General features: G+C 61.4%; 1 protein-coding gene across 1 annotated transcript; it reads left to right on the forward strand.

The window, feature by feature from the left end:
• Nucleotides 1-266: 266 nt before the first annotated feature.
• TPPP (tubulin polymerization promoting protein) lies at nucleotides 267-25,664 on the forward strand. Its single transcript, XM_028089992.2, has 4 exons — nucleotides 267-339; nucleotides 12,464-12,784; nucleotides 20,912-21,065; nucleotides 21,223-25,664. Exons 2-4 carry the CDS (start codon nucleotides 12,468-12,470, stop codon nucleotides 21,415-21,417), a joined length of 666 nt encoding a protein of 221 aa, XP_027945793.1. The 5' UTR covers nucleotides 267-339; nucleotides 12,464-12,467; the 3' UTR covers nucleotides 21,418-25,664.
• Nucleotides 25,665-27,572: the final 1,908 nt, after the last annotated feature.

Raw genomic sequence — 27,572 nt, forward strand, 5'->3', positions numbered from 1 at the left:
GCGCCGGCCTTGTAAGGCAGAGGCGGCGCTCAAACCGGCCTCCGTGCCCTCCGCGCGCTCCCCGGGACGGGAGGAGCTGGGCGGGGCGGGGCGGGGCGGGGGCCCGAGGGGGCCGGGGCGGGCCAATGAGCGCGCGGGGCGGGCCGGGCTGGGGGCGGGCCAATGAGCGCGCGGGGCGGGGCGGGGCGGGGCGGGGGCGGGCTGGCGGGGGCGGGCTGGCGGGGGCGGGCGGGGCGGGGCCGACGGGCCCGGGGCGGCGGGGGCGCGGGCGCACGCCGGACACCCGGTCGCGCGCGGCCGAGTCGCGGAGGCGCCCGCTGCAGTCGCCGCATCTCCGAGGTAAGCGTCCGCAGGGCTCGGTCCGGGGCGCCGGGCGCAGGACACCCCCTCCCCCACGACCCGCCGCGCCTGCCACCTGCGCCCGCCGAGCCCCCTCCCGGCTGCGGCCCCCGTGCGTCCGTGCGACGCCGGCCCTGGGCTTCCCGGCGGTGGGCTCTGCGCGCTCGTGCCCCCGGGGGCTGCGTCGGGGGCGTGGGTCTGGGGGTGCAGAGGGCGCGGGCAGCGGCGACCGCACGGCAGACAGGTGGGTTCATACATGGGCTCCAGTGAGGCGCTGTGGCCTTTCCCGGCGTCAGTGCTTCACGCGACAAAGACGACCCTTGCAGCCCCTTTCCCCGTCGCACGCGCTCCGCGCCCCCAGACCGCACGCCCGGGGCTGTCCACGTCCAGCTGCGCGGACCCTGTTTGCCGATGCCCAGGCCCGGGGTGGCTGCCGCCCGCGACAGGGAGGGGATCAGGCTTAGGGGGTGTGAAAGGGAGCCACTGTCCTGCCGCGCGAATTCTGGCCGACCCAGGGCCACACCAAGGGCCGGAATGAGCCTGATGCTTTGGCAGAGACTGCGCGTCGCCCCCTGGGGGTCCCGAGACCCCCCCCCCGCAGTGTTTGCGTCACCATCCTCACCCCAGGTGAGAGTGTCGGACCTACAGTGTGCAAATCCAGAAGCTTCCCGGAGGGGTGTTTTGTTCTCCCATCTAACAGCCGGCTGGCACGACTGATAGATTCTCTCCCGCACACCTCTGGGGAGCAGGGCCCCGCCTCTGAAGGAAGACCTGAGGAGAAGCCTTTATTCTGGGGTTTCAGTTATGCAAAGGTAGCCCTGAAATGAGGGGGCAAGAAAATCCATTCCTGCTACCCTGGTCATGGACATTTTGACAGGCGTTTTGCGTCTCTGATCATCAGACACCTTTTTGGGTAGCTGGCTATGCTGTCATCCATCTGCGTGCTCATTGGCTAATTCACCTGACATTTACTGCATGCTGGCAGAGTCTCTGGGGGACGCTGAAAACAGGACCCAGGGCTCAGCAGGCCTCCCTGCACTCCCCACTGCCAAACTCTCAGGGAGCACCCACTGGGGGTGGGGTGGGGGGGTCAGCCCCGGGCTCCTGGGAGGTGATTGGTCAAGGCTGACCTGAATCCTGAGTGCACTGGGACCCCGGGGGCTGGAGTGATGGGGACTCCAAGAGAGCTTGGAAGGGGCAGGCAGTGGGGGTGGGGCAGTGAGCAAGCCGGCTTTGATGGGTGCCTTAAACCGGATTCCGTGACCCCATCTCTGATACCAGCCGCTGCTCCCATCACATGGTCCAAATCACAGGGCTCTGTGAGGGGTGATGGGGGGAGGGGTGCTGCTGAATTTCCTGGAGTGTCTGCAGAAAGCTGCCGCAAGAGGGTATGTGCGCTCTCCTGGGGAAAGGCTGTACAGCTCGTGATTTCCAGACGGCTCCCTGACTCAGGAAGGTGCCATAATGTAAAATGCCTGTCCATGTGTGTGGAAGAACGGGGTGATGGACATCAGAGGCAGCTGTATTCTTATCTTCCTGGTGTTGTTTGGCTCATCTTCCTGAATGCCTTGAAGTTGCAGTAAATAACTGTTGTAACCATATACAAGGTTATAAATCCTCAAGGTGGAAAACGAGCAAATCATGAGAATTTCATAAAGAAATTTAAATCATTCATCACTGCTTGAGATTTACGAGGGGGCTTTTAGCAGCCACACCGTCCTGGGGCGGCAGAGCGCTCCCTGCAGGAGAGGCTGAGAATTAAAAGCTTCCTCTGGGAGAGGCCCTGCTGCCTCCGAGCCAGGCCTATTTATAGTGATGTTGCTGGTGAGGCGGGAGGAGCACGGACGAGATGCCATCTGGGGATCTTGGGACCATGGGGCAAGGGGCCCTGCTGCACCTTGAAGTATCAGGTCTTCCTTGGGCCGGGCCTGGCGCGCCACCATCTGGACCTGAGGGCTGAGTCCACCTGGGCCACAAACCCTGGGCAGGATCGACCCACGCTCAGCCCCTGCTGCTGAAGCAGCAGGTATTCCGGGAAGGAGGGGGTGGGGCTGGGACGTGGTCTCCAGCTGCCCTGTGTGTGTGTGGGGGGCACAGCCCTGGTGTCACAATGCACAGCATGGTCCGTGCTCAGCAGCCCTCTTCAGAGGGGGAGCCCCCACTGCCTCTGAAAGTCAGTGCCCGGGAATGGCTTTGATTGGCCCTGGGGGGCTCAGGGAGGGCGCCTCCAGAGATGGCCCCTGGGGAAGGGCAGCTCCCCACAGGAGCCTGGCTGCTGTCTGCAGGTCTCCTCCGATGCGGGAGTCCGTCTGGCCGCAGGCGCCACCCCCCCTCGGGCGACGGCACACTATGGCGGCTCCCTTGTGAGTTGTAAGGTAACATCCAAACGCAGGACCTTTTTTGATGAAGAGTCAAAAGTTTTCCACAGTGTCAGGAAGTGACAGTTTCTGACTTGTCTTCCCCGCGCTCTCCCAGAGCCTGCGCTCCTCTCCTTAGCAGAGGGACCTGTGGGCCTGTCCTCCCGGGAGCATGTCCATGCCGCCACACGTGTGCCCGCGTGTCCCCGCGTGTCCCCACGTGTCCCAGTGTGTCCCGCGTGTCCCCACGTGTCCCCAGCGTGCCTGTGTCTCTAACTTTCTTAGCATAGTGCAGTGCCCCCTGTGGGCTCTGTGTGACCTCCTGCCCTGGGCCACGTTTCCCCAGATCCCATCCTGTCACACCCGTGTGACCACCTGTCTGCCAGGCACCCGGCAGGTGTCAGGGCTGCAGACGCAGCCTCCACTTGGGAAGCTCTCTCTGCAGTGGGGGGGCCACACAGCGGCCAGCATCCTCCAGTGACCCTGCGTAGGCCTCACCTGCCCCTCGTCCCTTGTGCACCTAGGAGGGGTCAGCCAGGTGGGCAGGTTGTGGGGCGTGGGGCGTCGGTGTGGCCCCTGAGCCAATGTTAACTCAGGTGCCCCTCAAGTCTGACCCTGCAACCCTGGGTCTCGAGCTGTCCATCAAAAGCCCGTTCATGCCCTCTTATCTGTCCAGGTACACACGCCGCCTACAGACTGTGTGTGCTTCGCGGTTCTTGCTGACCCTCAACCCCGCTCTAGCCCTTTAATGCTGGACAATAGACTGCCCCCAAACCAGGGGGTTAGGACAGGGACTGTATTTGCTTTGCTTACAGATCTGCCACCCTGCAGGGCTTGGTGTGGACGGCGGTCTCCAGTCCCTGACCGCGGCTGGGGGGTCTGCTGGTGGGGCAGGACCACCTGAGGCCACCCTTGTGGCCAGCACGAGGCTCCTCTCTGTGCAGGGCCTCTCCAGAAGGTTCACCTGTCCCAAGAGAAGCAGGGAAGCCACATCTCTCCATCGTGTGGCTGTGTCCCGGGGTGTAGGCCGCTAGGGACGTGCCCTGGCTCGAGGCGGGAAGCTTGCGGGTGGGAGATGATTTCTTGGTGCTTCTGAGAACCAATTGTGCAGTCCCTGTGCCTCGGCCCTACGCGGCCCGCCGGCCCCTGGGGTCGGCGTCCCCCCGCCCCTCACTGGCCTGCTCTCTGCAGGCGGCAGGGCCTGCCTCCGTGGGGAGACAGCCCCCTCGGCCACCCTGGTTCTGACTCACCACGGCTTGTCAGCTGCCCCCACGTCCGCCTGCTCTGAGGCTGTGCCTCTCAGAGGCACCCCTGCAGTAAGTGCCCGTCCAGGGTCCTGCCCATTGTAGGGTCCTTCACAGATTCGGGGGACAAGCCGCCGTTTGCTACACGTGACAGGTCTCCTCCCCGGCCCCGCGTTTCTCTCCCTTGGTGATGTTTTCTGACGAACAGAAGTCCTTGTTCTCAAGCTGGCGGCCTTCATGAAACACGAACTGTGTCCTTCAAGGACAGGGGTCCCTGAGTGACAGATCCTTCCCCATGCCAAGGACATCCGATGCCCTGGCTCTTCGGCCTTTCCTGCTGCGCTCCGTGAGCACCCGAGGTGGGGTGGAGGCCTGTCTGCGTGCGCTTCAGCTCTTGGCGCCGTTTGAAAGCACGCTCCCCCCAGGTTCCCGTGCACTGGCCCCGGCGTCCCACGGGGGCTTCCTGTCCCTGCACCGGAGGGGGCCATCTTTGTTTCCAGAGCTTTCCATGCAGTCTCGACGCCCACGGAGCCCATCTTGTTCTTGTCTCAAGATCACCGGTGCCCACAGCCCTTCGCTTGGATGCCCAGATGTGAATATTGTTGGAATTTGTATCTGGGTCAGATGAAAACTGCGGCTGAATTTAGGGACAGTGGATGTCTTTATTTAGATTCCAACCCCTGTTTATGTCATTACTTAGACCTTTTGTTTCTTTCAACGACAGAGTACCCTGTGTCAATGGTCTTGTGCATCCTTTATGAGGTTTGTGTTTCTTCATGATATTTTAAATGGTTCATTTCTAAATGCTTTTTACCATCTGTCTTTGCTGCCACATGGAAGTGAGGTAGACCCCCATGTGCTGACCGTGTGTCCAGAAACATTGCTAAACCCACTCGCCTGATTCAATAACCGAAGGACTCCCTTCGGTTCTGTGTGTGCCTGACGCTAGAAACTGCAGATCATGAGGTTTTTCTTCTCTCACCATTTTTACATCTTTATTTCCTTTTCTTGTCTCATTATACTGACATGGTGAATAGAATACTTGCTTGACTTGAAAAGAAAAGCTTTCAATATTTCGTTTTAAGTGTGATGACTTTTTTAGTTTTTTGCAGGCAACGCTTTTTCTCAAATTAAGGGTTTTGTTCTCTTCTTCCGATTTGCTAAGAATTTGTGTGATGAATAGGTACTGAATTCCACCTGAGGCTCTGCCTGCATTTACTAAGATGCTGACGCAGTACTTACTCCCCATCAGCGTGAGGGACTGCGCAGACGGGTCCTCATGTGAGACGGGTCCTGCATTCCTGGCACGGCCCCAACTTGGTTGTAAAGTGTTGATCCTTTTTATCTACGAATGGATTCCCTGGACTAATATTTTGTTTAGGGTTTTGAAGAAAAGTTTATATATCTGTGGCCAGCTTCGCAGGTCAGCCTGTGCGTGTGAGCGGACTCGGGTCCGCACCGGGGTTGGGACCTGTGCCCCGCAGCCCCTCCGGCCGCGGCTGCCTCGCCCCTACGGCAGGGCTGCTCCACGTGCACCTTAAGCCTCCCCTGAATCAACAGGCTTGTGTGCCGCACCCCTCCTCCAGGTGCCTCCACCGTAAGCCAGGACGGGTCTCTGTGCGGGCGGGCGTCCATTGGCCATTCCTCCCTGGGAGCCCATCCTCTGGGGCCCCCGGAATCCGGCCCTGCCTGCCCCCCGGGCTCTCCGTGCCACCACCTGGCTCCTATCGTCCACGGCTGCTCTGGGCCGGCTGTAACACAGAAACTTATCCTGCCTCAGTTCTGGGGCCAGAAGCCTGGGATCCAGGTGGGCAGGGCCCTGCTCCACCCAGAGGACCCAGGGGAGGGTCCGTCCCTCCTCTTCCAGCTCCCGGGGTTCCAGAGGTCCCTGGGCTTGTTGTTCCGCCATCACGTGGCCTTGTGTCTATCTGTCCTCTTCCAAGAACATGTGTCATTGGATTCAGGGCCCCCCAGGGAGTCCAGACCTCACCTTGAGATCTTTAGCTTCATGACATCTGCAAACAAGGTCACATTCACAGGCTCTAGGCAGTAGGGTGTGGACACACCCTTCTCAGGGTCACCGTTCACCCCACTACGCTTGCCTCCTGCATCGGGAGCATACCTGGCATCCAGGTCTCTCAGGCACTGGCCGGGCAGTGTGCTGGGGGACAGAGGGAGGGCTCAGCGGCCAGGAGTGTCCTCACCCAACCCGTAGGGCACCTCCCACAGGGTGGGTACCCGACCGGTGGTTCAACCCATGTGCCAAGATCAGAGTGTAAAGTGTGGGTAGCGTGGCCCCTGTGTCCTCGGGTCTGGCGTGGACTTGTGCTGAGTGCCCTGTTGTGGGAGCATTGTAGGAGAGCTTTTAGAGAAATCGCGGCCCAGATGGTAAGCCGTGGGATTCAAGTCAATTCTTGTACGGGTCTGGGCAGCAGTCCGGGGGCCGCCTCCCCTTGCCGCTCCCCTGTCCTTGGTTCTGAGGCCCTCTCTCAGGAATGGGGGTGTGCCGTGGTGCCCCTCCAGCCATGTCTCCCTGGGGGCTCTCTTTTGGCCCCCACACCCTTCGTTTTCTTAGATCCACATGCAGACATGCTCCGCTCCACACTCCTGGCCACTGGTCTCGGATTCCCTGTGAAACTTGCTGAGGGAAACGGGGGCTCTCCCTGACTTCACGGTGGCCAGAGAATGTCCTGCTATCATGGGGAAGGGGAAGGTGACCCAGGGGCCCTCCTGGGTGGGCGGGTGGGGGTTGAAGATGCCCTCACCCTGCCATAGCTCCAGCCTTCCTCAGTTTCCCTTACTGGAAAAACAACTGCCCCATGAGGCTGTCTTTTGAAGAGTGCGCAGCCTGTCCTGGGCCCCTGTCCTGGCTGCCTGGCCCCCTGTGCTGGGCGCCCCACGGCCTGCTCCCCCTCGCCAGCTGGACAGCAGCTCCCCAGGTCCAAGGCGGGGGCTCCCACAGTGACCTCGCTGAGGTCAGGTCACTGTCCAGGACAGCCAGGACGGGCCCCTGGCCCCGGATGCTGGGTTTGCTGCTCTGAACTCCCGTTTGATCTCAAGCAGGGGGGTCGGGTTTACTCCTCCTCGGGCAGCTCCTTGGGGCAGCCACGGCCTGGGGCTCTCCGGGGTGCCCGGCTTCAGGATCTGTCTGGGCCTGTGGCCTGCGGCCCAAGTGTGTCCTGCTCACACACCCCGGGTGGCGCCAGACCTTGTGCTGGGACTGTGAGGGGCCGTGCCAGGGGTCTTGGGCCGCTTTCTCTGCAGTGGGATTCCTGCCTGTCCCGGTGTCTCGCGGGAGCCCGCAGCTCAGAAAGGCCTCTTTGTCGGCCCCTGGAAGGCTCTCACCGCCTGGAACGGCCCTCAGCTGGGACGAGTAGTCATTCACATCGAGTGTCTGAGGCAGCCACGGAGTGGGCAGCCACGTCATGATAGAAAGTGTGAACAATTGCCAAAGGGCCGTGTTGTGCTCAAGTGCATTGAGAGAGAGAGCTGAGGACACAGGCGTGGGGATGGTCCCGGGTGCCCCGCAGGGTCTGCGGGCTCCCGGTGGCCTTCGTTCCCCTCTGGGGCAGCGCCAAAGGTGAAGCAGCTCTGGACCCTGTCGCCGGGGCCTGGGCGCTGGCGGAGGCCATAGAGCAGGGAGGCGAGCCACGTGGAGCATTCTGGAGAGGGCCGTCCCACGGGGCCTGGTACCCGTGCGCGGCTGCCTCCCACACAGCCTGCCAGGGAAGCCTCAGGGGCAGGGCGGTACACACTCCTGTCCTTCAGTTCTCTTTCTCTTCCGTCTGCACACTGTTCACAGCCTCTGGGTGGTCACGGAGAGCCTGGCGGCGCCCAGTAAGGGACCGCCTGCAGCCAGGGCCTCCCCTGGGGCACCCTGCGCTCAGCTGGTCACCAGGCATGCTTCTGTGCCCGTGAGCTCTGAGCCGAGCCAGCTTTATCAGATTCGTAGGAATGCTTGTGTTTCTGGGGCCCTCGAGGTTTCTTGTACATGGGATCTCATCCAGGACCCCGAGCCTCGGGGTCCCGTCAGTGGTCCCAGTGATATAGTCTGGGGGCTTCAGCACCCACCACTTCCCCTGGACCAGCCCCAGGTGTAAAGATTTGGAGGATGTGGGGGGCGTCCCCATGGAAGTGAAGACCAGGGACGCTGAGCAGTAGCCCAGGGAGAGCCCGAGTGACATCCAGAAGCTTCCCTCTGATGCTCCCACCACCAGGAGCCCTTCCCCCTGCAGGGCCTGTGGTGTCCGGAGCCTGTTTCTTAATGCAGCTTTCAACACAGCGTGTCCCCCACACAGGCTCCTGCACACCCAGAGGGGTTGGTGCTTTGCCTGTAGCGGACGAGGTTAACCTTCCAGCTGCTGGGGCAGGGGGGCTGCCAGGGAGCATTGAGCAGCAGAGCTCGGAGGGGGCTCCCACCCAGGCCTGCAGGCCTCTGAATCACCATCCCCTGTTCACATCGGGAATTCTCCAGGGAACTGCACAGGTTCCGAGGACACCCCAGTCCAGTTAGAAAGAACATTTGGCCTCTTCTGGGTTCCTGGTGGAATCCAGGTGCTATGGTTGCAGGATGTTTCCCGGGGAGACTGGCTCTCTTCATGCGCCCACAGTCTCCACGGCTTGGGCTCGTCCTGAGCCGCCAACAACACATGTAGCTGGGGTTGGCCCCCGTCAAGGATGTGCTTACTGAGTTTCCGGAGGCCTGGAGTTGCAGAGTCAGGATGGAGCCCGGGAATGTGCCCGCGGCCTCGGGGGCCTCAGAGCAGGGCCAGGGACAGGTGGGCGGGGAGGAGAGCCCAGCATTTCCCAGAGGGTCCCTGGGAGGCTGGTCAGTACTGCTATGCCCACCACCAGACCAGAGGTTCCCAGTGAGGGGAGCAGAGGAGGGCTCATGCAGCGCCCAGGGAGGGTGATGAGAGCCAGCGGTATGTGGCGGGGGTGGGCGAAGGGGGTCCTGCGGGAGCTCTGCGTTTCCCTGTGGCCTGTCCAGGTTCCCAGACACATGCATCTTGCTGGCCCCCACCCTGCGCCAGTCTGCCGGCATCCCTGGGCTCCCATTCCAGTGTGAGTGCAGCTTATCCCCAGAGCCTGCTCACACACACACCTGGCCCTGCTCACACACACACCTGGTCCTGCCAACACACACACTAGGCCCTGCCCACACCCACACTAGGCCCTGCCCACACCCACACCTGGCCCTGCCCACACACACACCTGGCCCTGCTCACACACACACCTGGTCCTGCCCACACACACACCTGGTCCTGCCCACACACACACCTGGCCCTGCTCACACACACACCTGGTCCTGCCAACATACACCTGGTCCTGCTCACACACACACCTGGTCCTGCTCACACACACCTGGCCCTGCTCACACACACACTAGGCCCTGCTCACACACACACACCTGGTCCTGCTCACACACACACCAGGTCCTGCCCACACACACACCTGGCCCTGCTCACACACACCTGGCCCTGCTCACACACACACCAGGCCCTGCTCACACACACACACCTGGTCCTGCTCACACACACCTGGCCCTGCTCACACACACACCAGGCCCTGCTCACACACACACACCTGGTCCTGCACACACACACACCTGGCCCTGCTCACACACACACCAGGCCCTGCTCACACACACACACCTGGTCCTGCACACACACACACCTGGCCCTGCTCACACACACACTAGGCCCTGCTCACACACACACACCTGGTCCTGCACACACACACACCTGGTCCTGCTCACACACACACCAGGCCTTGCTCACACACCTGGCCTTGCTCGCACACACACCTGGCCCTGCTCACACACACTAGGTCCTGCTTACACACACACCAGGCCCTGCTCACACACACACCTGGTCCTGCTCTCACACACACCAGGCCTTGCTCACACACCTGGCCCTGCTCACACATACACACCTGGCCTTGCTCACACACACACCAGGTCCTGCCTACACACACACCTGGCCCTGCTCACACACACTAGGTCCTGCTCACACACACGCCTGGCGCAGCTCACACACACACCGGGTCCTGTTGCAGGCACATCACTAACAGGGATTTCCAGTGCTCTTGGTCAGGGCCCTGTGTGCTGATGTCCATGTGGTGGCTGATAGTGGTTTGTCAGGGTCTGTCCTGTGTCACCTTTTCTGTAAGTTTAGTGTCAGGTGGCAGTCAAGGCTTAAAGAGGTTGCCAGGGAAAATCATTCTGAAATGGAACCCAGTTCATTTTGGAAATAGAGTCCTTGGCATGGTGCTTCTTTTGAGCATAGATGGCTCTGGAGGGTTTTAGGGCCAGGGAGACCCCATGGTGTCTGAGAAACAGGTTTGCCTGGCAGGAGAGAGGGGGATAGTCCCTAAGTCTGGTGGACGCTGAGCGGGGCGGTCAGGCCTCTCCAGTCTGCAGGGGCCCCTCTGGCTCCTCCTCCCACTGCTCTGTAATTCCAGCCTGGCAGGGCCTCTCCAATCCCGTCTTTGAAAATGCAAATTCAGTAACACAGTCTGTCCCCACACCTACTTCCACTCCTGACCCATCTGGCCGAGGGCGGAGGGCTCACACAAGCCCCACAGTGCACCTGCCCTGGTTCCCTCCCCCTCCTGCCCTTCCTCCTGCTCTTCTCCAGGGCCCCCCTCCCCTTACAGCTACCCCCACCCTGCTGCCTGGGACCCCTGAGCTGGCCTGTGGTGGGTGGGCCTGATGCCGACGATGTGAGGGGCACTTTACAGGAGCCTCCCTTGGCATCTGGCTGCATCTACACACCACGGATCCCAGCTCTGCGCTCACATCCCCCTCCATCACCATCCCCCCAAATTCATACACATCCCAGGAAAGCAGGTGGGTAGGTCAAGGAGAGAGACTCCAGGGATTCACAGGGAGTGGGGGGTTGTGGGTTAGGAACTCCTGGGGTTTCCCCACCCCGAGCTGCTGGAAATCCTCCCATTGAGGGAGAGGGCAGGGCATTCGGACTGCCAGGTCTGTGGCCAGCCAGAATGATCCCTGGTCACACCTGGTCCCACCTGATGGGCCTCCACTCCCACTGTATGTTGATTTGGCTCTCCTGGGGTACAGGGCAGGGGAGAGTCAGGCAGGGGGTGCAGGGGTGACGGGGAGGCCCGTGCCTGTAGGGAAGGCCTTCCCGGGTACAGACTGCCATCCTGGTTTCAGGAGGGCCTCTCTGGACAGCTCCGTATTCCTGTCCAGGAGCTGGAGACCTCAGGTTTTTTAAAACTAATTTTATCATTATTACCTCATTTTAGAAACAGCACACGGATTTATCAAAGGATAGAAAAGAACACACAGGGTGGGAGCCCTCCCTCCTCAGCCCCAAGAAGCTCCTGTTTCAGACAAAGAAATGGTGTCAGTGACAACACTGGAGAGGGCTGGCGTCACCCGGCCTTTGTCCCGGGTCCCTGGGAGGGTCCCAGCAGACAGGCATGCGTGTGGGAGCCACTCTCCTCATGCTGGCCGTGCCCTGTCCACACGGGTCCTGGTTTTCTCACCGGTGGTTGGACTTCTGTGCTACCATGGCGGGGCGGGGGGGCAGATGGGGCCGCGGGGGGCCCTCGAGAATATTCAGTCCAGTGGCTGAGCCGCACGGGCATTGCTGACAGTGGGAGTCTGTGTGATCACCGTCCACGTGGCCACCCCCAGCCCCTGGTGCCGGTCCTGGCTTCCTCTGGGCAAAAGCTGGTGCTGAGTTGAGAACTCAGGTTTGGAGCGGTGAGGGGCTGGGCGGGGCGGCCCCCGTGAACTGTGGGCTCGGGCACATGCCTGCTGTCCTGGGCGCTGCTGTCCATCCTGGATTCTGCATGTGCCCAGGGGCTTGTCCCCTTTTGCTGAGCCCCCTGAGGCATGGACGGCCGCCCACAGCTCCTCTGGGAAGTGGCTCCTGGGGACTCAGCTGCACACCCTTGCAGGGCTTGGGCATCTCATCATCTGCTGTCTGGGCCACCGGCTGTGATACAGGGAGGGGGCAGCACAGCCCATGTGGTCCACAGGGACCCACCCGGCTTGGGGGATCAGGTGCCCCACGAAGGCAGAGACTCATGGACAGGTCAGGGCAGGCTCCACTAAGGTCCCGGCGGGGTGCCTCTCAGGTGGCCTCCCCTGCATGTGCGTCCCCACCCTGGGCACCCCGTGCGCTAGGGCAGCACTGAGGTGGTGGCAAACAGCTCTGGGTCCCCCTCCCCATCCTGTGGTGGGTGCCCTAGGAAGCGTGTCATTCCAGGGAGGACTCAGTGTCATGGTGGCTGGCAGGGAGTGACAGGAGGGGACCTGAGCCCCGCAGGGGGTTGGGCTTTCGTGGAGGGCCTGGACTGTTTGGGAACAGCCCTTGACCCACAACGGGGCAGCTGGGAGGAGCAATGCCGTGTCCAGAGCCCTGCAGTGGCCTCCTGGCCGCACTCTGCGCCCTTATGAGGGCCCCGCCACGTCCTGGTGCCCATCCTGCCCTGGGTGCGACCGGCCAGAAGCGTGCTGACCCCTCTCTCCCCTTCCTCCTCCTCTAGCAACATGGCTGACAGCAAGGCCAAGTCTGCCAAGGCCGCCAACAAGACACCCCCCAAGTCTCCGGGGGACCCCGCAAAGGACCGGGCAGCCAAGAGGCTGTCACTGGAGACGGAAGGGGCCACAGAGGGGGCGGCTGCTGCCGCCCCGGAGCTCAGCGCCCTGGAGGAGGCCTTCCGGCGGTTCGCGGTGCACGGGGACACCAGGGCCACGGGGAAGGAGATGCACGGCAAGAACTGGTCGAAGCTGTGTAAGGATTGCCAGGTCATCGACGGGAAGAACGTGACCGTCACAGACGTGGACATCGTCTTCAGCAAAATCAAGTAAGTGCCACCCAGGCCTCGTGCTCAAGACCCCCCCACCCCGCGTGGGCTTTGTGGCAAGCGGGCGGTGAGGAGGTGCTCGAGACCCCTCCCTTCTCGGGATATGATGTAAGATGCCGGGGTGCCCAGGTCGGGGGCACTGCCCGGGGGCCGCTGCACCAGCCGCAGAGCTCCCACCTGCGGGGGCTGCTCGGGGGGCTGAGTGTGAGGCGGGGAGGGGCGGGCGCGTCGCCCTGGGCTCTGGGGGACGGTCATGCTTGAGCGTGGAGGACAGAGCGGTCGGCGTGTGTCTCCAGCCGTGGACTCGGTGACTGTGAGCAACGTGTGCGTGCGCACGTCCTTCGTCCTGGATATGGGGGAGCACGTCAGGCTTCATTACCCCCCCATCTCGCTGGGCGCCTCCGGCCCTGCAAACGTCATGACCACACCTGAGAAAAGGAACAGTGTCCCCCAGGCTACCTGGCATCTACTGCTTTCCCTCACCTGTCGTGGAAAATAGTTTTCAGAGTATTTCTGGCACGTGTCCATCTCGGTCATGTGTCGCGGCCACCACGTGACACCCCTGCCCTCCCCGTTAATGGCCGGGCTCCTCCGTGCACTCAGCAGTGGATGGCTTCCTCCCTCTGCGTCCCCAGCGGCTGTGACTCCATGTCACCGGACACCAGTGTGTCTCCATCCCCGGGAGGTGTCTCTGACTTCCCGGGCCGACCCGAGGCTGAGGGGGACAGCCGTCACCATCGGGCACCGTGGAACCAGCCACACGTCAACTGTCCCCCAGAGCTGGGGGTGGAGGAGCCCCATGGGCAGTTCCGAAAAGTCAACTGTTAGGACCCAGCAGTGCCGGGCACTCAACCAGGCAGAGGGGACTTGGTCTTTCTGGCCCCAGGGGAAGAGGTAGAACCAGTCAGAATTTACAGTCCAAGCAGGGTCCCCAAGGACACCATAGCTGTGGGACTGGGGATTCTAGTGAACCCTCCATTCCTGAGGCCCAGGGTCAGAGGGGAAGGGAAAGGTGGGGTGCAGCTTGGGGAGGAGGTGAAGGCGGGTGACAGTTGCGGGGAGGAGAAGCTCTGTGGTTGGTACGGGGGCCCAAGGTAGAGGCCTCATCACCGAGACCAGGCTGAGGCCCCGGGAGCCCAGGGGAAGGTGTTCGGCCGGCCTGGCTGTCCCTGCCCATCTGCTGACATCCGCCGTGTCCACGGGCGGGTGGGCTCTCCAGACCGCTGGGGTCCCTCTTCAGCAACCTGGTCTGTGCAGACTTGGTACAGAGGGGAAGTGGTCCCCGAATCTGGACGGCTCTCCAACACAGGGACCACTCCTCTGATTAGGCGTCCATGTGTCGTCATCTGGGCCCGAACCTCCAGCCACTGTGTCCCCCCGACGCCCACCTGTGGAGGCTGAGGCCACAGCCCGTGGAGGAGTGAGCGTGGACAAATCAGCCCCCATCTGTCCCCGGCTGGGCACTCACGTCTCACCCTCCTCCACGTGTCCTGGGCTTCAGTTTCCCTATGGGCTTCAGCTGTGTGGAGCTTCGCCTCTGGGCTAACCCCTGCCCGTCCCAGCCCTGCTCAGGCCTGCTGGACCCTGACTGGTGCTGTCCCCCTTCTCCCAGATGCCCGGCCCAGCTGGACCCCACGCACCGGGGACGTGTGTTCCTAAGCTCTCTCGCCACGCCTCTGGGGCCTCCGCTAGTCCTTCCTTGGCTACAGGCTGCCCCTGAAGATGGAGAGCTGTGTACCACTCAGCTGGGTCAGCCTGACCCCCAGGGCCACCCCCACAGAGCAGGGGCCACTGCACATGGGAGCTGAGGGGCCAGACCCTGGGAGTCCCTGGTGGGGTGTGGCCTCATGGTCAAGGACATTCCCAGGAGGGGCGGAGACCAGGTGGAGGCTGCGTCACGTCCTCTCCTGTGTCTCCGAGTGGGGGGCTTCGGGATCTTTGGGGACCAGGGAGCCACACGGAGCCGGCCTCTGCCCATCCCCCACAGGGCGCCGGTCTGGCAGCCTGCAGGGCCCAGCTCTCTGTGCCCCCCCCGGGGGTCTCCACATTTGCTGTCCCTATGGCCCCGGGCTTGTGACCAAGGGTCCGACTGTGGAGGTGCTCTCGGCGGCAGGTACCAGGCTCCCTCCGGCCTGAATCCTCAGCCGAGCGGCTTCAGAAGCTCACCGGGGTGGCAGGCCTGCTGTCCTCGCTAAGAAATGTGAAGCAGCTGTGTGTGGGCTTCCCCGTGGACGGTCCGGCAGACCGTCCAGGCTGGCTGCGGCTGTGGTCAGCCAGCCTCGGGCATGTGGTGCTGCCGTTGGCCGACCCCGAGGGCCTGACCAGAGCCTGTGGCTGCGCCGGGAGGGGTCTCGCACCGAGCTCACTCAGTGGAGCCGACGGGCTCCCGTGCACTAGCCAGGACAGGGAAGGAGGGCATCAGCGGGTGGAGCAGAAGGGCTCACACTCCGGGGCGGGGGCGGGGGGCAGCAGGAGCTCCGATGACGCCCCGCAGGGTCTCCCCATTCCCTTTCCTGGGCATGTCCTCCAGGCCTTGACCGCTGGCCTTGGGAAATCCTATGCATCCAGGAGACACAGACAGACCCAGGAGCGAGGAACCTCAGAGCCGTGTCCATTGGGGAAGGTTCCAGAAGGGCTGGGAAGGAGGCAGGAAGTGGCACGTCCAGGGGCGGGTCACCCCACCCTTGGCGCTGGCCTACACGTCGAACTGCCAGGGACAGGTGATGGCTTTCAATCCTTTCTCCAGGCTGCTGAGGGCAGGCATTTGCACACGTATGCACACATGCACTCAGAGCCCACACACACGTGCACAGCTGCGTGCACACACTCACAGGTAGAACTCAGGCTCTCCACACCCTTGGTGGTGGGGAGGTGGCTCATTCTGAGGACAGGTGCCCTGGACAGGCCCCAAGACCCTGTGTGCAGGCAGCACGGGCAGCCCACCACCCAGGCAGAGGGACAGGGGCCTTCTACCCAGCTGCAGGGCGCTGGCATCACTCATGTGAGCACCAGGAAGGGAGCCCCATCTGGTTGCTGCCCCTGTCCCGGGAGGCAGGGCATCAGCTGCTCAGACACTGGGGGCTGAGTCTTGGCCCATGGCTCCTGGGTGCAGCGGGTTCCCTACTGTGGAGCGCAGGGCTGTTTGGGACCCCCGGCGTCTCCGCCTCAGCTCATGTAGGGGGGAGCTGTCTGGTGAGTGGGCAGTGGTGGCCCCAGCCCAGCAAGGGGTCACCGAGCTGCGGCGGCCACAGGGGTCCCTGCCGGGGAGCGGGTGCAGGGCCCTGGCCCGGACAGGCTTGCTGGTCACCCTGGAGGGTGTGGCGGGGGGGCCCACGCCCTTGTCCCTGAAGGGGAGACCGTGGGGTCCCAAGGGATGGGCTGGAGGACACCAGGAGGCCCCGAGGAGCTGTTAGAAGTGTTTTTATTTGGCCCTGTGAGTAGGGCAGTGTTGGGCGGGGATGTGCACGGCCGGGTCCATGGGGTCTCCCGACACAGGTTTTCGGCAGCCACGGCAGAAGCGCCTTCGTGGCGTGGGAGCCGCGGACGTGGACCCGTCAAGTGGCCGCCCGGTGGAGAGGCGCCCACTCTGTGTTTGCGGGCGGTTGCCATGGCTGCGCGGGCGGTGGCGCCAGCCGGGGTATCTGCGGGCTTTGTTTAGGGCCTGTTGCCACGGCAGCGCTTGTTTGTTTTGATGTTACTATGTGTTAAATTTTAAACAAATTTCTTGCAGCTCCACACCAGGTCTTGACTGAACACTATTGTTACCCAGACAAAGGTTTCTGCACCCTCCCCTCCCCGAGGAGCAGACAGGGTTGGTCTCAACTATTAATTAATCCAGACTCGGTGTGCGCGGCAGGAATGTCACCCTGACAGACGTGTCCCCAAGACCACGTCCCCTTCCAGCCCGCCTGCATGCTCGGGGCCAGGCACAGGTGGAGAGGCCAGGCCCGAGGGGGCAGAGCGCGGCGGGCTCTGGCCACGCACACACCTGTTTTCTGGGTGCTGTGTGTTCACAGATGGGCCATGTTTCCTGCAGCCCGCTGCCGGCGTCTGAACAGGTTAGGAAGCAGCAGGCTGGCAGGGCTCCCTGGGGCCTGTGGGCCGCCCACCCACGTCCCCCCGCTTGCTGCACCGCCCCCGCCCCTCCCCGGCCCCGGCCAGGACACGGTGGGAGTGGTCTCAGGCAGGGAGCTGGAACAGCAGACCTGGGCCTTCAGCCTGAGCGCAGACACCCTGCCCCGCCGTCCAGCACCCGCGGGAGATCCCCCAGGACAGCACGATGGTGAGGTGGGGGCGCCCACAGGAGGGGCGGGGGCCGCCGTGACGTCCCAGAGGAGCCGGCCAGCTGGGCTGCCCCGGGCTCCTCCCCCCAGGCGGGGGGCATCCAGGTCAGAGGGCTGTCAGAGTGGCCATGTGGCCCAGTCCTTCTCTGTGGGGCCCTCGTGGAGCGCCTGTGGTGGGCAGCCTGGCGCATCTGCGGACAGGGGCCAAGGCCACCCAGAATGGGAATCGGGAAGTTCCTGGCCCGACAGCTCCTCACCAGGTTGATGTGGTGCTGGGTCCCGGTGCACGACAGCCTTTTAAGAGGATGACCTTCCCCAAACACCCAGAAATGGTTCAGTGACCTCAGTGCATCTGTCCCCACAGCCCAGCCCCCACCACCACCAGGAGGTCGATTAGGACGGGGTGGGGGGGGCGCCCCAGCCCTGCACGAAGCACGCACGAAGTTAGGGGGACACGAGGGTGGCTTTTTCCTTTTGGGGGGAAGTAACTCAGAGTTGGGGCCACAGCTGCCCCTCCAGGCAGGTCAGGGCCTGCACAACCCCTACAGACCCCCAGCATCACGGTGGTCAGAGGCAGTGGAGAGCCCTGGGCAGGAGCGGAGGGGGGCCACTGTGCGCCAGGAGGGTGTGACGGCAGTCGGTGGTCCTCCTCGAGCACCCGGCCCGGGAGCTGCTCCAGGTCACATGCACGGTGAAGCCCCCCCCGCAGGGTTCCCCCCACCCCTGCTGGGAATATCCCAGAGGCCCCTTCCCACTGAGCCCCATCAGGGACTTAGGTGGATTCCCACTGATATCCTGGCAGCGAGGCGGCTGCCTGGACAGGTCATCCAGGGCCCTGGCTGTGCTGGTCAGGGGTGGCAAGGAGAGCCAGCAGCTTTCTCCCACCCCCGGGTGGCAAGTTATCTGTGATGACCCAGCACGCTGGCTGCCACCCCTCAGAGAGGTGCCCCTGGGAGTGCCCTCGATCCTGGTTCACGGAGGTGCTGGGGAGGTGGTGGTGGCCCCATGCTCGATCCTACGGCATTTCAACCTGGAGCCCGGGAGCCTTCCTGGTGTTGGCCCGGGTGGCACACACATACATCTGTCTTTGGAGGGCTGCACTGGTCCCCTGCCTGGCTCCCAGATGCCCCTGGTGTCCCTGAGTGACCTCTGGCACTGACAGGGTCCAGCCCCCTGCCCGCCCGGAGTTAGGTCTGGAGGCCTGGGTGACACGGGGCTTGGGAAGCAAAGTGAAGCCCCAGCTCACAGGGCCTTGTGTGTGACCAGTGACCCCACTACTACTGGGCAGGCTTTCCAGCAGGGCGCTGGCCGGCCCGGCCTGGGGTTCACTGTGGGGACACCCTCCAGTTCTGTGAACTCTGGAGAACAGGCTCACTCTGTGTAATGTGACCAGTGTCTATGGGGAAGAGACAGGCATTGTCATTCTAGAACTTGCTGGGGACAAGCTCTCTGCAGCAGGGCGCCGGGTCCCCTAGGGAGAACTCCCTGCTGGGCAGTCATCATGGGGACACTTGGGGACACCCAGCCCAGCCAGGTGGAACGGGCAAGTCAGCCGTAGGCCTGCACGTCCACCAGATCTGAATGCGGCCTCTGACGGGAGCCCCTGTCGGCCATCCCCCCACCCCCAGCCCCAGTGACTCACACTGGTGGCGCCTGGTGCCAGTCACCGGGCTGGCCGTCAGGCCTGGCACCCACATGCTACCCGGGCAGGACGTGAATAGGAGACAGGAGTGCCTTGGATGGCCCAGGACAAACAAACAGGGGCGGCAGGGCACGCGGGGTCCTCCGTGCAGGGCAGCTGCTGTGGGGACCTTGCCGCCCGGCCTGGTTTGCTCGGAGGCTGATTGCTTCGGGAGCAGAACCCACTGCCCACCGCTGGATCTGAGGAAGCCCTGCGTCGGCCGGGTCCCCAGCCCCTGCTGCACGGTCACAGCTGGGACCAATGCCTCAGGCCGGACGCGGGGCCGTGCCCTTCCTGACCGTGGCAGCGTGTCCCCTGTCAAGTGCCCGCGAGCCCCCGTGCGTGCTGTCCGGGCCTGCGCTTGGCTACGCAGTTCATGTGGGGCTCCGGCTGGTTTGTCCCGCATGGAGCCCAGGCATGGGGGGGTGGGAGCTGGAAGTGCCAAACTGCCGGGGTGGACGCCCTGTCTGAGCGCCCAGCTGCCCACAGCCTCCCGATGCTGGTGCGGTCGCCCCGTCAGTCACCGCAGCCGGCCGCGGGTGTGCCGCGGGCCCTCACGGGGGTCTCATCTGCGTCTGGCTCACAACGTGAGGTGGCTCTTCGCGGGCTCGGTGTTTGCCGCCCAGAGTCTCCCTGGACGAAGTGTCTGGGTCAGAGCTTTTGCTCACGGGCTTCATCCTGGGTTTTCTCTGTCGCTGAGTTTGAAGGGTTGTCCTTTTGAGGTGTGTACGTGTTTCCTCCCAGTCTCTGGCTCGTCTTGGAATGAAGGACGTGGTTTTTAAAATTTGGGTGAATTCCAATTCCTAATTCCTTATTTTTTTCTTTTATGGACTGTTACGGTGGTATTTCTAAGAAATCTTTGCCTCACCCAAGGTCACAGAGATCTTCTCTTAGGTATATTCTTCCAGAAGTGTACAGTTTTAGGGTTTATGATGAGCCCAGGACTAGAAGTTAATCTGGGTGCATGCTGCAAGGCGCAGCCCGGGCTAGGTGGTCAGCGGTCTTTCTCTGCTGGACCCCTTTGCTCCTTTGAGGGAGTCCTTGTGCTGGGTGTGTCCCTGTGGCTCTCGGCCCCTCAGCCTGTTCTTGGCTGTTCCGGGCCCTCTGCTTGTGGACGGACGTCTACAGAGCCGCCTGCCGGGTGCTGCGGGGCCGTCCCACTCAGGATCCTGTGCTCACAGGGTGTCCCTGCGCCGCGGGGAGCCGCCTCCACAGGACCTCTTGTTGTGAAACACTGACAGCTCGCTGAATGGATCAGCAGGGGAGAGCCAGAGTGGCAAAAACGGTTTATAGCTAAAACTACACAAGATGCGGAGCCAGTCCAGCACCCTTCTGAAATCCTGTGAATGGCCCGCAGTGGGGAATGAACAGGGCTGCACCTGGCCCCCGGTGCCCCTCAGGTGGGCAGCCCTGGCCTGGCCCCAAGTGGCTTCCAGGCAGGGGCAGTGGGGGTCCCGGCAGGTGGAGGGCAGGCCCTGGGCCCACGCTGCTGGGCGTCCTGGGGAGGCGGCCCCCCATCCCTGCGTGATAAGGGGGACACCGGGCTTTGGCGCCGCCAGGCAGGACTCGGCCTCCGTGTGGTTCAGCCGAAACTCGCTTCTTGCCCTGACTTTTCCTCATGCTCCAAGTGGACGCCACACACACAACCCGTTTAGAACCAGACAACAGCTTTGTTCCAATGTCCAGTTGTTCATAAAGGATGTGGTTCCTTTAAGCTTTTTTCCAAGACAATTTATATTTGCTGCTGTTGCCCATGGCGACCGACTGTTGGGCATAAACAGTGCACACCAGGGCGGGGGAGGGGCGCATTCTGTATTTTAACGTTACACTCAATTTCCGCCATGGGAGAGAGGCAGGGTCCCCCGATGTCAGTGTGTCCCTGGATTGGGGGTCCCCCGATGTCACCGGGTCCCTCAATGGGGGGGGTCCCCCGATATCACCGGCTCCCTGGATGGGAGGGGTCCCCCGATGTCACCGGGTCCCTGGATGGGAGGGGTCCCCTGATGTCACCGGGTCCCTGGATGGGGGTCCCCCAATGTCACTGGGTCCCCAGGCGGGGGGAGGGGCCCCCCGAGGTCGGCAGGTTCCCGGGGCACTGCTCAGCAGGGCTGTGCCCCGTGGAGGGGAGTGGCCCTGGCCGGCCCTGAGTGCTCTCTCCCTCAGAGGGAAGTCCTGCCGGACCATCACATTCGAGCAGTTCAAGGAGGCACTTGAAGAACTCTCCAAGAAGAGATTCAGAGACAAGAGTGGCGAGGAGGCTGTCCGTGAGGTGCACAGGCTCATCGAGGGCAAGGCCCCCATCATCTCGGGGGTGACGGTGAGCATGGCTGGGAGGGACTCCCTGGAGGAGCACAGCCCATGGGGCCTGGGGTCCGATGGCAGAGGTGTTCATCCCCAGGGGCGGGCTGATGCAGCTGCCCACGGCCTCGGCCCCTGGGGCTCACACGGGCGTGCCCCGCTCTCTCCCCTTGCAGAAAGCCATCTCGTCGCCCACTGTATCTCGGCTCACGGACACGACCAAGTTCACGGGCTCCCACAAGGAACGCTTCGACCCATCAGGCCGGGGCAAGGGCAAGGCAGGCCGTGTGGACCTGGTAGACGAGTCGGGCTATGTGCCAGGCTACAAACACGCAGGCACCTACGACCAGAAGGTGCAGGGGGGCAAGTAGCCAGCCCTGCCAAGGCCTGTACCACCTCACACTTCATTACATTCCTGTGCTCCCCGGTCAGAACTCAAGACTCTGGGGCCCGGGTGGCTGTGGGGGTGACACCCAGGCCTCCTCCTGCCTGGGGGCCAGCGTGCTTCTGACCCCCAGGTGGGGCCCCTGAACTCACTGACCTTTTGTAACACACCTGCCTCGTCCAGTGCTGGCCATCGACAAATGGCCTTTTCCAAAGTGTCTCCCGGGACCAGACCGCACTAGCCACCAGGCTTACAGGCCAAAGGGCCATTGTACAGGAGCCAGTGGGCCCCGGGGGTGAGTGGACAGACCCCGTCAGAGGTGGTGCCAACCTCCTGACCTACAGACCTCTCCCAGGAGACTCGAGGGCAACAAGAGCTAACTAACAGCAGCACCAAGAAAACAAAGTGAGCCCCCAACAGGACACCGTGCAGGCGCAGGGAGGTGGGACACGTGCTTGTACGTGCACAGACGCACACATGCTTGCAAACGCTCACGCACACGCTTGCGCACACATGCACACCTGTGCACACACCGCAGAACCAGAGGCTGCTGAGCAAGGGAGGGAGGTGAGCCAGTGGAAGGCCCCTCCGTGGACCAAAGGGACATGGTTTGAAGTGCGAAGCCCGGGGGCGTCAGAATGGAAACTGAGGACAATTCATTTCACTGCGCTTTTCTAAGAAGAAATAAGAAATGTGTTTATTCTCAGAATGGGTCAGGGAAGATTGGGAATACCCTGTTTCTGCCCCTTTCTTTCCTGCTGTCCGTGTCTCCGGGTCAGGAGACCCTGCTGGCTGAGGCTTCCCACGCAGATGCTTTGCTGGCAGGACTGGGTGTCTTCTTCCCCGGGGCCCTGCCCCGCACTTGGGGCCTCAGGGCTGTGGCTCCACGTGGCTGCTCCCTCTTCGCTAGCACACGGCCCAAACCTCAGTGGTTCAGTCTCCACAGTGAGTTGCCCCCAACCTCTGCAAACCCCTGCGAGTGCAGAAAACCACACAACAGCCAGGCCAGTGGAGGGCCCTGAGGCCCACAGCATTTGCCGGCACTTGGTTTCTCCGTGAGGCTGGACAGGGGGCAGAGGCCCGGGGCTCCTGTCATGGTGGCCCCAAGGGGACATGTCCCTTTGCACAAGTGCAGCCAAGCCTGGCGAGTGACTGGTGGGGCTATGTGGTCCTGGCACCGGTCCTAGGAAAAGCCCGCGGCAGCCTCCAGAAGATTCTTCCTGGAGCCCATCCACCCTGCCGCTGTTGTGTGTCCAGCGCAGCTGGCTGAAATAAAGACGAGCACCGTGGTGGCACAGGCACCTGCGTCCCTGAGCCCAAAGGGCATGATGGTCGTTGCTGGGGTGGGGCGCCCCCCCGACCCTCCCGCGCAGAGGAGCTTGGGACTTGTGCTCCCATCCAGCACGGCCCCTGCGAAGGGATGGTGTCTCCACCAGGCTCCTCGCTCACGGGCTTGCCCTCACAACCCACCTGCGGTTGGCAGTAGCCTCGCCAGCAGCTTGCTTCCGAAGATCTGGGACTTGCCAGTGCGTTCAAGTGGGGGAAATGATGGACTGCAGGCTTTGAGTCACTTGTAGGACACAGTCTCACCACTGTCCCCACTTCCTACCTTGGGGATCCTGAGCTGCCTGGCCAGGCCTCCACCCCAGGCAGGAAAGGCAGGAAAACAGAGGACCGAGTGCTGGGGAGGGAGAAGCAGGCGAGACACGGACCCCCACCCTGTGCCCCTCCATCCTCCCCCAGGCTGGACCCTTGTGACAACCCAGAGGCAAGAGAAGAGCGTGGGAAATGCATCTGAAGGCAACTCTGAACGCGACACGTGTTTCTCGACAACAGGCGGATCACAAACCAGAAAACTGTGTCCAAAGCCGAAGAGTTTTTCCTTAGTGGTCATGGAACAGGCCTCCCCTCCAGACCCCGTGAGGCACCGTGTTGGGGAGCACCAACCACCAGAGGCGCGGGGCTCCTCCGCCTGCCCATTAACAGCTGGGTCCCCGCTGCCACAGCTGATGACAAAGCAAGGATGCTGGAATCCAGCAGGACCTCAGCCCCCACAGTACGCATGCCTGGTGGTGAGCAAAGGGATGGGGGTCCCCGTGCCACTGCCTGTAGATGAAATGGATGTCCCCCTGGCCCTTCTCAGCCCCCCTCACCCCCAGGAGTCTGTCTCCTGTCCCAGAGCGGGGTCTCCAGGCACAACACCCTGGGAAACTGGGGTCTAAACAAGGGAAACCACACAGCTGCCCCCCCCTCCCTGGGACCCTGCCACAGCACCCTCCCCACAGCGGGAGCCCCCATTTTACACAAGAAACCAGCGCCACAGCCTATGGAGCCCAGTGGCTTGACAGGAAATCAACGGCTCACTTCTGACGAACGTTCCCAAATGCGTTCCTGAATCTTCTAACAGCACCTTCCTTTTGGGCTTGAGTGAGAACCAGGTGCACACAGCGGGCCCCCCTTGGTGGCCACCCCATCCCACAGCACGGAGGTCTGGTTGGCCACACAGGCGCTGTGGTCTCCACCGCTCCCCCTGCCTGTCCTGACCCCAAGGCCTCCTCAGACGGCATCCCCCGCTACCCTCCCGCCCCGTCAGAGCCTCCCCTCTGTCAGGAAGGAGGGAGAGGTAGCAAAGTCATGAGGCTTCAGTGGTCACCATTCTGTCGGCTTGAAATCATCTGCTCAATCCATCCCTGCACCGGGGTGTAGCCGTTGCACACAGAACATGTGCTTGGGCCGCACTGCGCACACACGCATGCTCCTCCGTTAGGGTCTGAGTAGGGAGAACACACAGGGCGTGTGTCGTTGCCGCATGTTTTTATGCTTCTACTAACCGTGGTTCACTAGAAACCCAACGTCTATCTGTGAATAAGCGAAACTGCACAGCACGCAGGAGACAGGACACGTTCTGTCAGGGAGGGCAGGGCTGACGGCATCTGAGCATCAGGAGGCAACTGGAGGAGGGCGTTCAACGCTGATCACACCAGAATACTTATTTATTTCTATTTAACAGGATAGGATAGGCAACGAGGCAGTGGTCAGTAACACAGTTAGCTTTACCAAAATGAAGTTCAAATCACGTAAGTTTAGAATGTTGTAGCAAAAGGTATATATTTATACTGGAGTATTTTTACACTTCTAATATCCTCAGTCCTAAGTTTGAGGCAGATGGAAATCGTATCAGGTGCAAGAAGCTGGGGGACAGGGACGCAGAGATGGCTCGCTGACACCACGTCCCGTCTGTACTGCTCCGTCTCCACGTCCCCATGGTCGGAGCTCAGCACAGGCCACGGGCGTCCCTCTGACTGCACGTTGGACAGGGGCTGTGGCAGTGGGCACAGGCTCGTGCCCCCACCCCAGGCGGCTTCTGTGAATGGTTTTATAGCCCCCGGCCACCCCGCTGTGCTCAGGCACCGTCTGTGGCTGCTTCTGCACCCCATCAACTGGTGGGGAGGAAACCTAACATTTTCACCATCTGGCCCTTGATGGGGAAGGCGTGTGCTGGCCCTGCCCTGCAGCCCAAGCCACAGAGGACCCCCTGTTGTCACCTGTCCCATGCAGGCCAGGTTGACAATTCAGCTGTACTGTGAAGTTACCAATAGGCTAGAATGTCCTTAAAACACTGACCCTGAGTAGCTCCCCACCACGGATTTACTACTGAACACTTGGTGGAACTGGGCGGTTCAGGGTGCGGCCCGTGTCCACGGGCGTGTGGAGTGCATGGCCCCAGGTGGGGCTGGGCAGTGGTTACCCTGACCTTTGAGATGCTTTCTCCCTTTAGACTCTTGAAAAACCGAACCAAGCCAAACAACAAAGGAAACCCGCACAACTTAAAAGAAACTTGAAAGGGATCGTATACTACTAGTTTGTACTAAGTTTTTTTCAGGAAAGGGAAATAAATTTATATATATATGCAATATATTTTTACACTGTTTTGTTACCATTAGGGAGCTCTGAGTGTATCACTTTATCAGTGTATTGGTAAAGTAGCGTCGGCGTCTTGGGTGTTCTGACTCAGAAAGGCACATCTGCGGGCATCTAAGAGCTGCACTCACCAGGAACGTCTATGGGATCGGGGTGGCCCTCCCCAGACCTGTCAGAGCTGCTGTCAAGGCCTGGCTTGCAAACCTTTAGTGAAACAGCTCATGTCTGTCTGCATATTTCTCCTCCTGTGTTCGCTGTTGTTAACATTGTGTGTCAAATTGGTAAAGTGATAAATAAAGGTGTTGAAATGTGGATCTCTGTTGCCCTCAAGGTGCAGTCACACACGGGGCCCTGACATTTAACACAGAGAGGCCCTGGGAGGGGTCTACTCCAGCACTGGTGCAGCCTCAGGGTGGGGCCCGGACCCAGGAGGCTGGACATAAAGTAGTTATACACACCTGCAGCAGCCACAGAGGTAGGAATGAGGTTCTCCGAGAAGTTCCAACCTGAAACCCTAGGCCAGTGAAATAGTTTTCAAAAAGGAAGATAAAGGCATTCTAAGACCGTAATGGGAATTTCCACCAGTAGACGTTAAAAGAAATTCTAAGTGCAGAAGGAACATGACCACAGATGGAATGTCTGGAGGGAAGTGGTGCAAAGAATAAACTTTAGTAAATACAGATAAACAGTGTAAGTAAGTGCTTTCTGTGGGAATAAAGATTTCATTGGAACACTGGAAGACCATCCCATGTAAGCCAGAAGGGGTGCCCAGGGAGCTACGCGCTCCTGGACACCACTGGGGGAGAGCAGAGGTCCTGACCCGACGGGCACCCGCACGCTGTGATAATGCACCAGAAAGAGCGCATGGCTTCCAGATCCATGGAGGTGAGCATGGTGAAAAAAAAAAGCGATGTTTTAAGGCCAAATGTGTCCATAATTTCAGCTGAAGATGCAGAGGGACAGAAGCTGCAGTGCAGGAAAGGAAGCGAGGGCACGAGAACGAGCAGCAGGGACAGCGGCCAGGGGGCAGGCAGCCTCTGGGAAGTGGGAAGGGTGCTGGAGCGGGGCGCACAGCGGGCCTCGCCCGCGCCACAGGAACCCTGCAGGGGCCCTCCTGGCCCACCTGGGCTGTCACCGGCTGGGGCCGCCCTGGAGTGTCCCTGGCTCAAGAGCTAAGGCAGAGCCGTCTGTCGCCTGCATCCCTTTCCCTTGAATGGCAAGGTCTTGCCTAAGGGATGACTGCCCCGCACCTCTGCCACAAGGACACAGTCCCAAATGCTGAAGCCATTAAAATGCCATGGAAAGACTGTTATACCAAAAATTCGAAAGTTAGGCAATATGAACAAAATCCTAGAGATAGAGATCTTATGAAAACTCAAGAAGAAATGGAAAGCCTCCACTGTCCTATGACTTAGGTGAGTGACTACTAAGTAGAAAACCCCCAAAAACCTCAGTGGCTGGACACAGTGAGATTTACTTCTTACTCAGATGGGAGTCTGGCCAGGGTCAAGGAGGGATCTCCTCCAACAGGATAGACACAGACCTGCTGGTTTGTGACGCCGCCGGCAAGGCCACCGAGGGGAGGGAGGCCCCCCCAGTGGCCTGGCAGCTCTTCTCTGTCCCACTCAGATGAGTCACATGGCCCCAGACCAGTTTGGGGGGCAGGGTGCTGGCCAATAGAGGGAGCGGGTGGGTGCTCTGGGAGAACAGGCTCTGCTGCACCCTTTAATCATAAATCAAATCGAACCAATGGTCAAGGATCTCCCACAAAGAAGATTCCAGGCACAGCTGACTTCCTCAGCAAGTTCCACTAAACACTCAGGGAAAAGAGAATTACAACCTGTCCGAGATTCTCCTAGACAGCAGGGAAGGATGCACAACCGAACTCTTCTCCTGGGGACAGTGTAGTGGCTCAGACCCGGGGGAGATGGCAGCAGAAAGGGAAGTCCGCAGGGAGGCAGAACTAGTTACTGCTGCTAGGGCCTAGAGCCGCACTGTGCCAGGCCGGTCCTCGGACCTGACAATCATCCTGGACTCCTCACAACACCCTGGGCGCAGGCACTACTATGTCTTCCCTCTACAAATGAGGAAGTGGAGACCCAGAGACCCACAACATAAAATCCTACACAAAATGTTAATCAAATCCAACAGTAGGTTTGCAAGGGAAAACTCATCATTACTACGTTGTGCTTAACCCAGACGTGTAAGGTTCTTTTTACA

The sequence above is a fragment of the Eumetopias jubatus genome, unplaced genomic scaffold (genome assembly GCF_037043125.1).
Source record: "Eumetopias jubatus isolate StellerSeaLion01/CBP00866 unplaced genomic scaffold, mEumJub1_p1.0 scaffold_5, whole genome shotgun sequence".
Lineage (NCBI taxonomy): Eukaryota > Metazoa > Chordata > Mammalia > Carnivora > Otariidae > Eumetopias > Eumetopias jubatus.

Coding starts and splice junctions, on each gene's coding strand:
- TPPP (XM_028089992.2), top strand. CDS start 12,468: ATGGCTGACAGCAAGGCCAAGTCTGCCAAGGCCGCCAACAAGACACCC. Junction 12,785..20,911: donor ATCGTCTTCAGCAAAATCAA/GTAAGTGCCACC, acceptor TCTCTCCCTCAG/AGGGAAGTCCTGCCGGACCA. Junction 21,066..21,222: donor CCATCATCTCGGGGGTGACG/GTGAGCATGGCT, acceptor CTCCCCTTGCAG/AAAGCCATCTCGTCGCCCAC.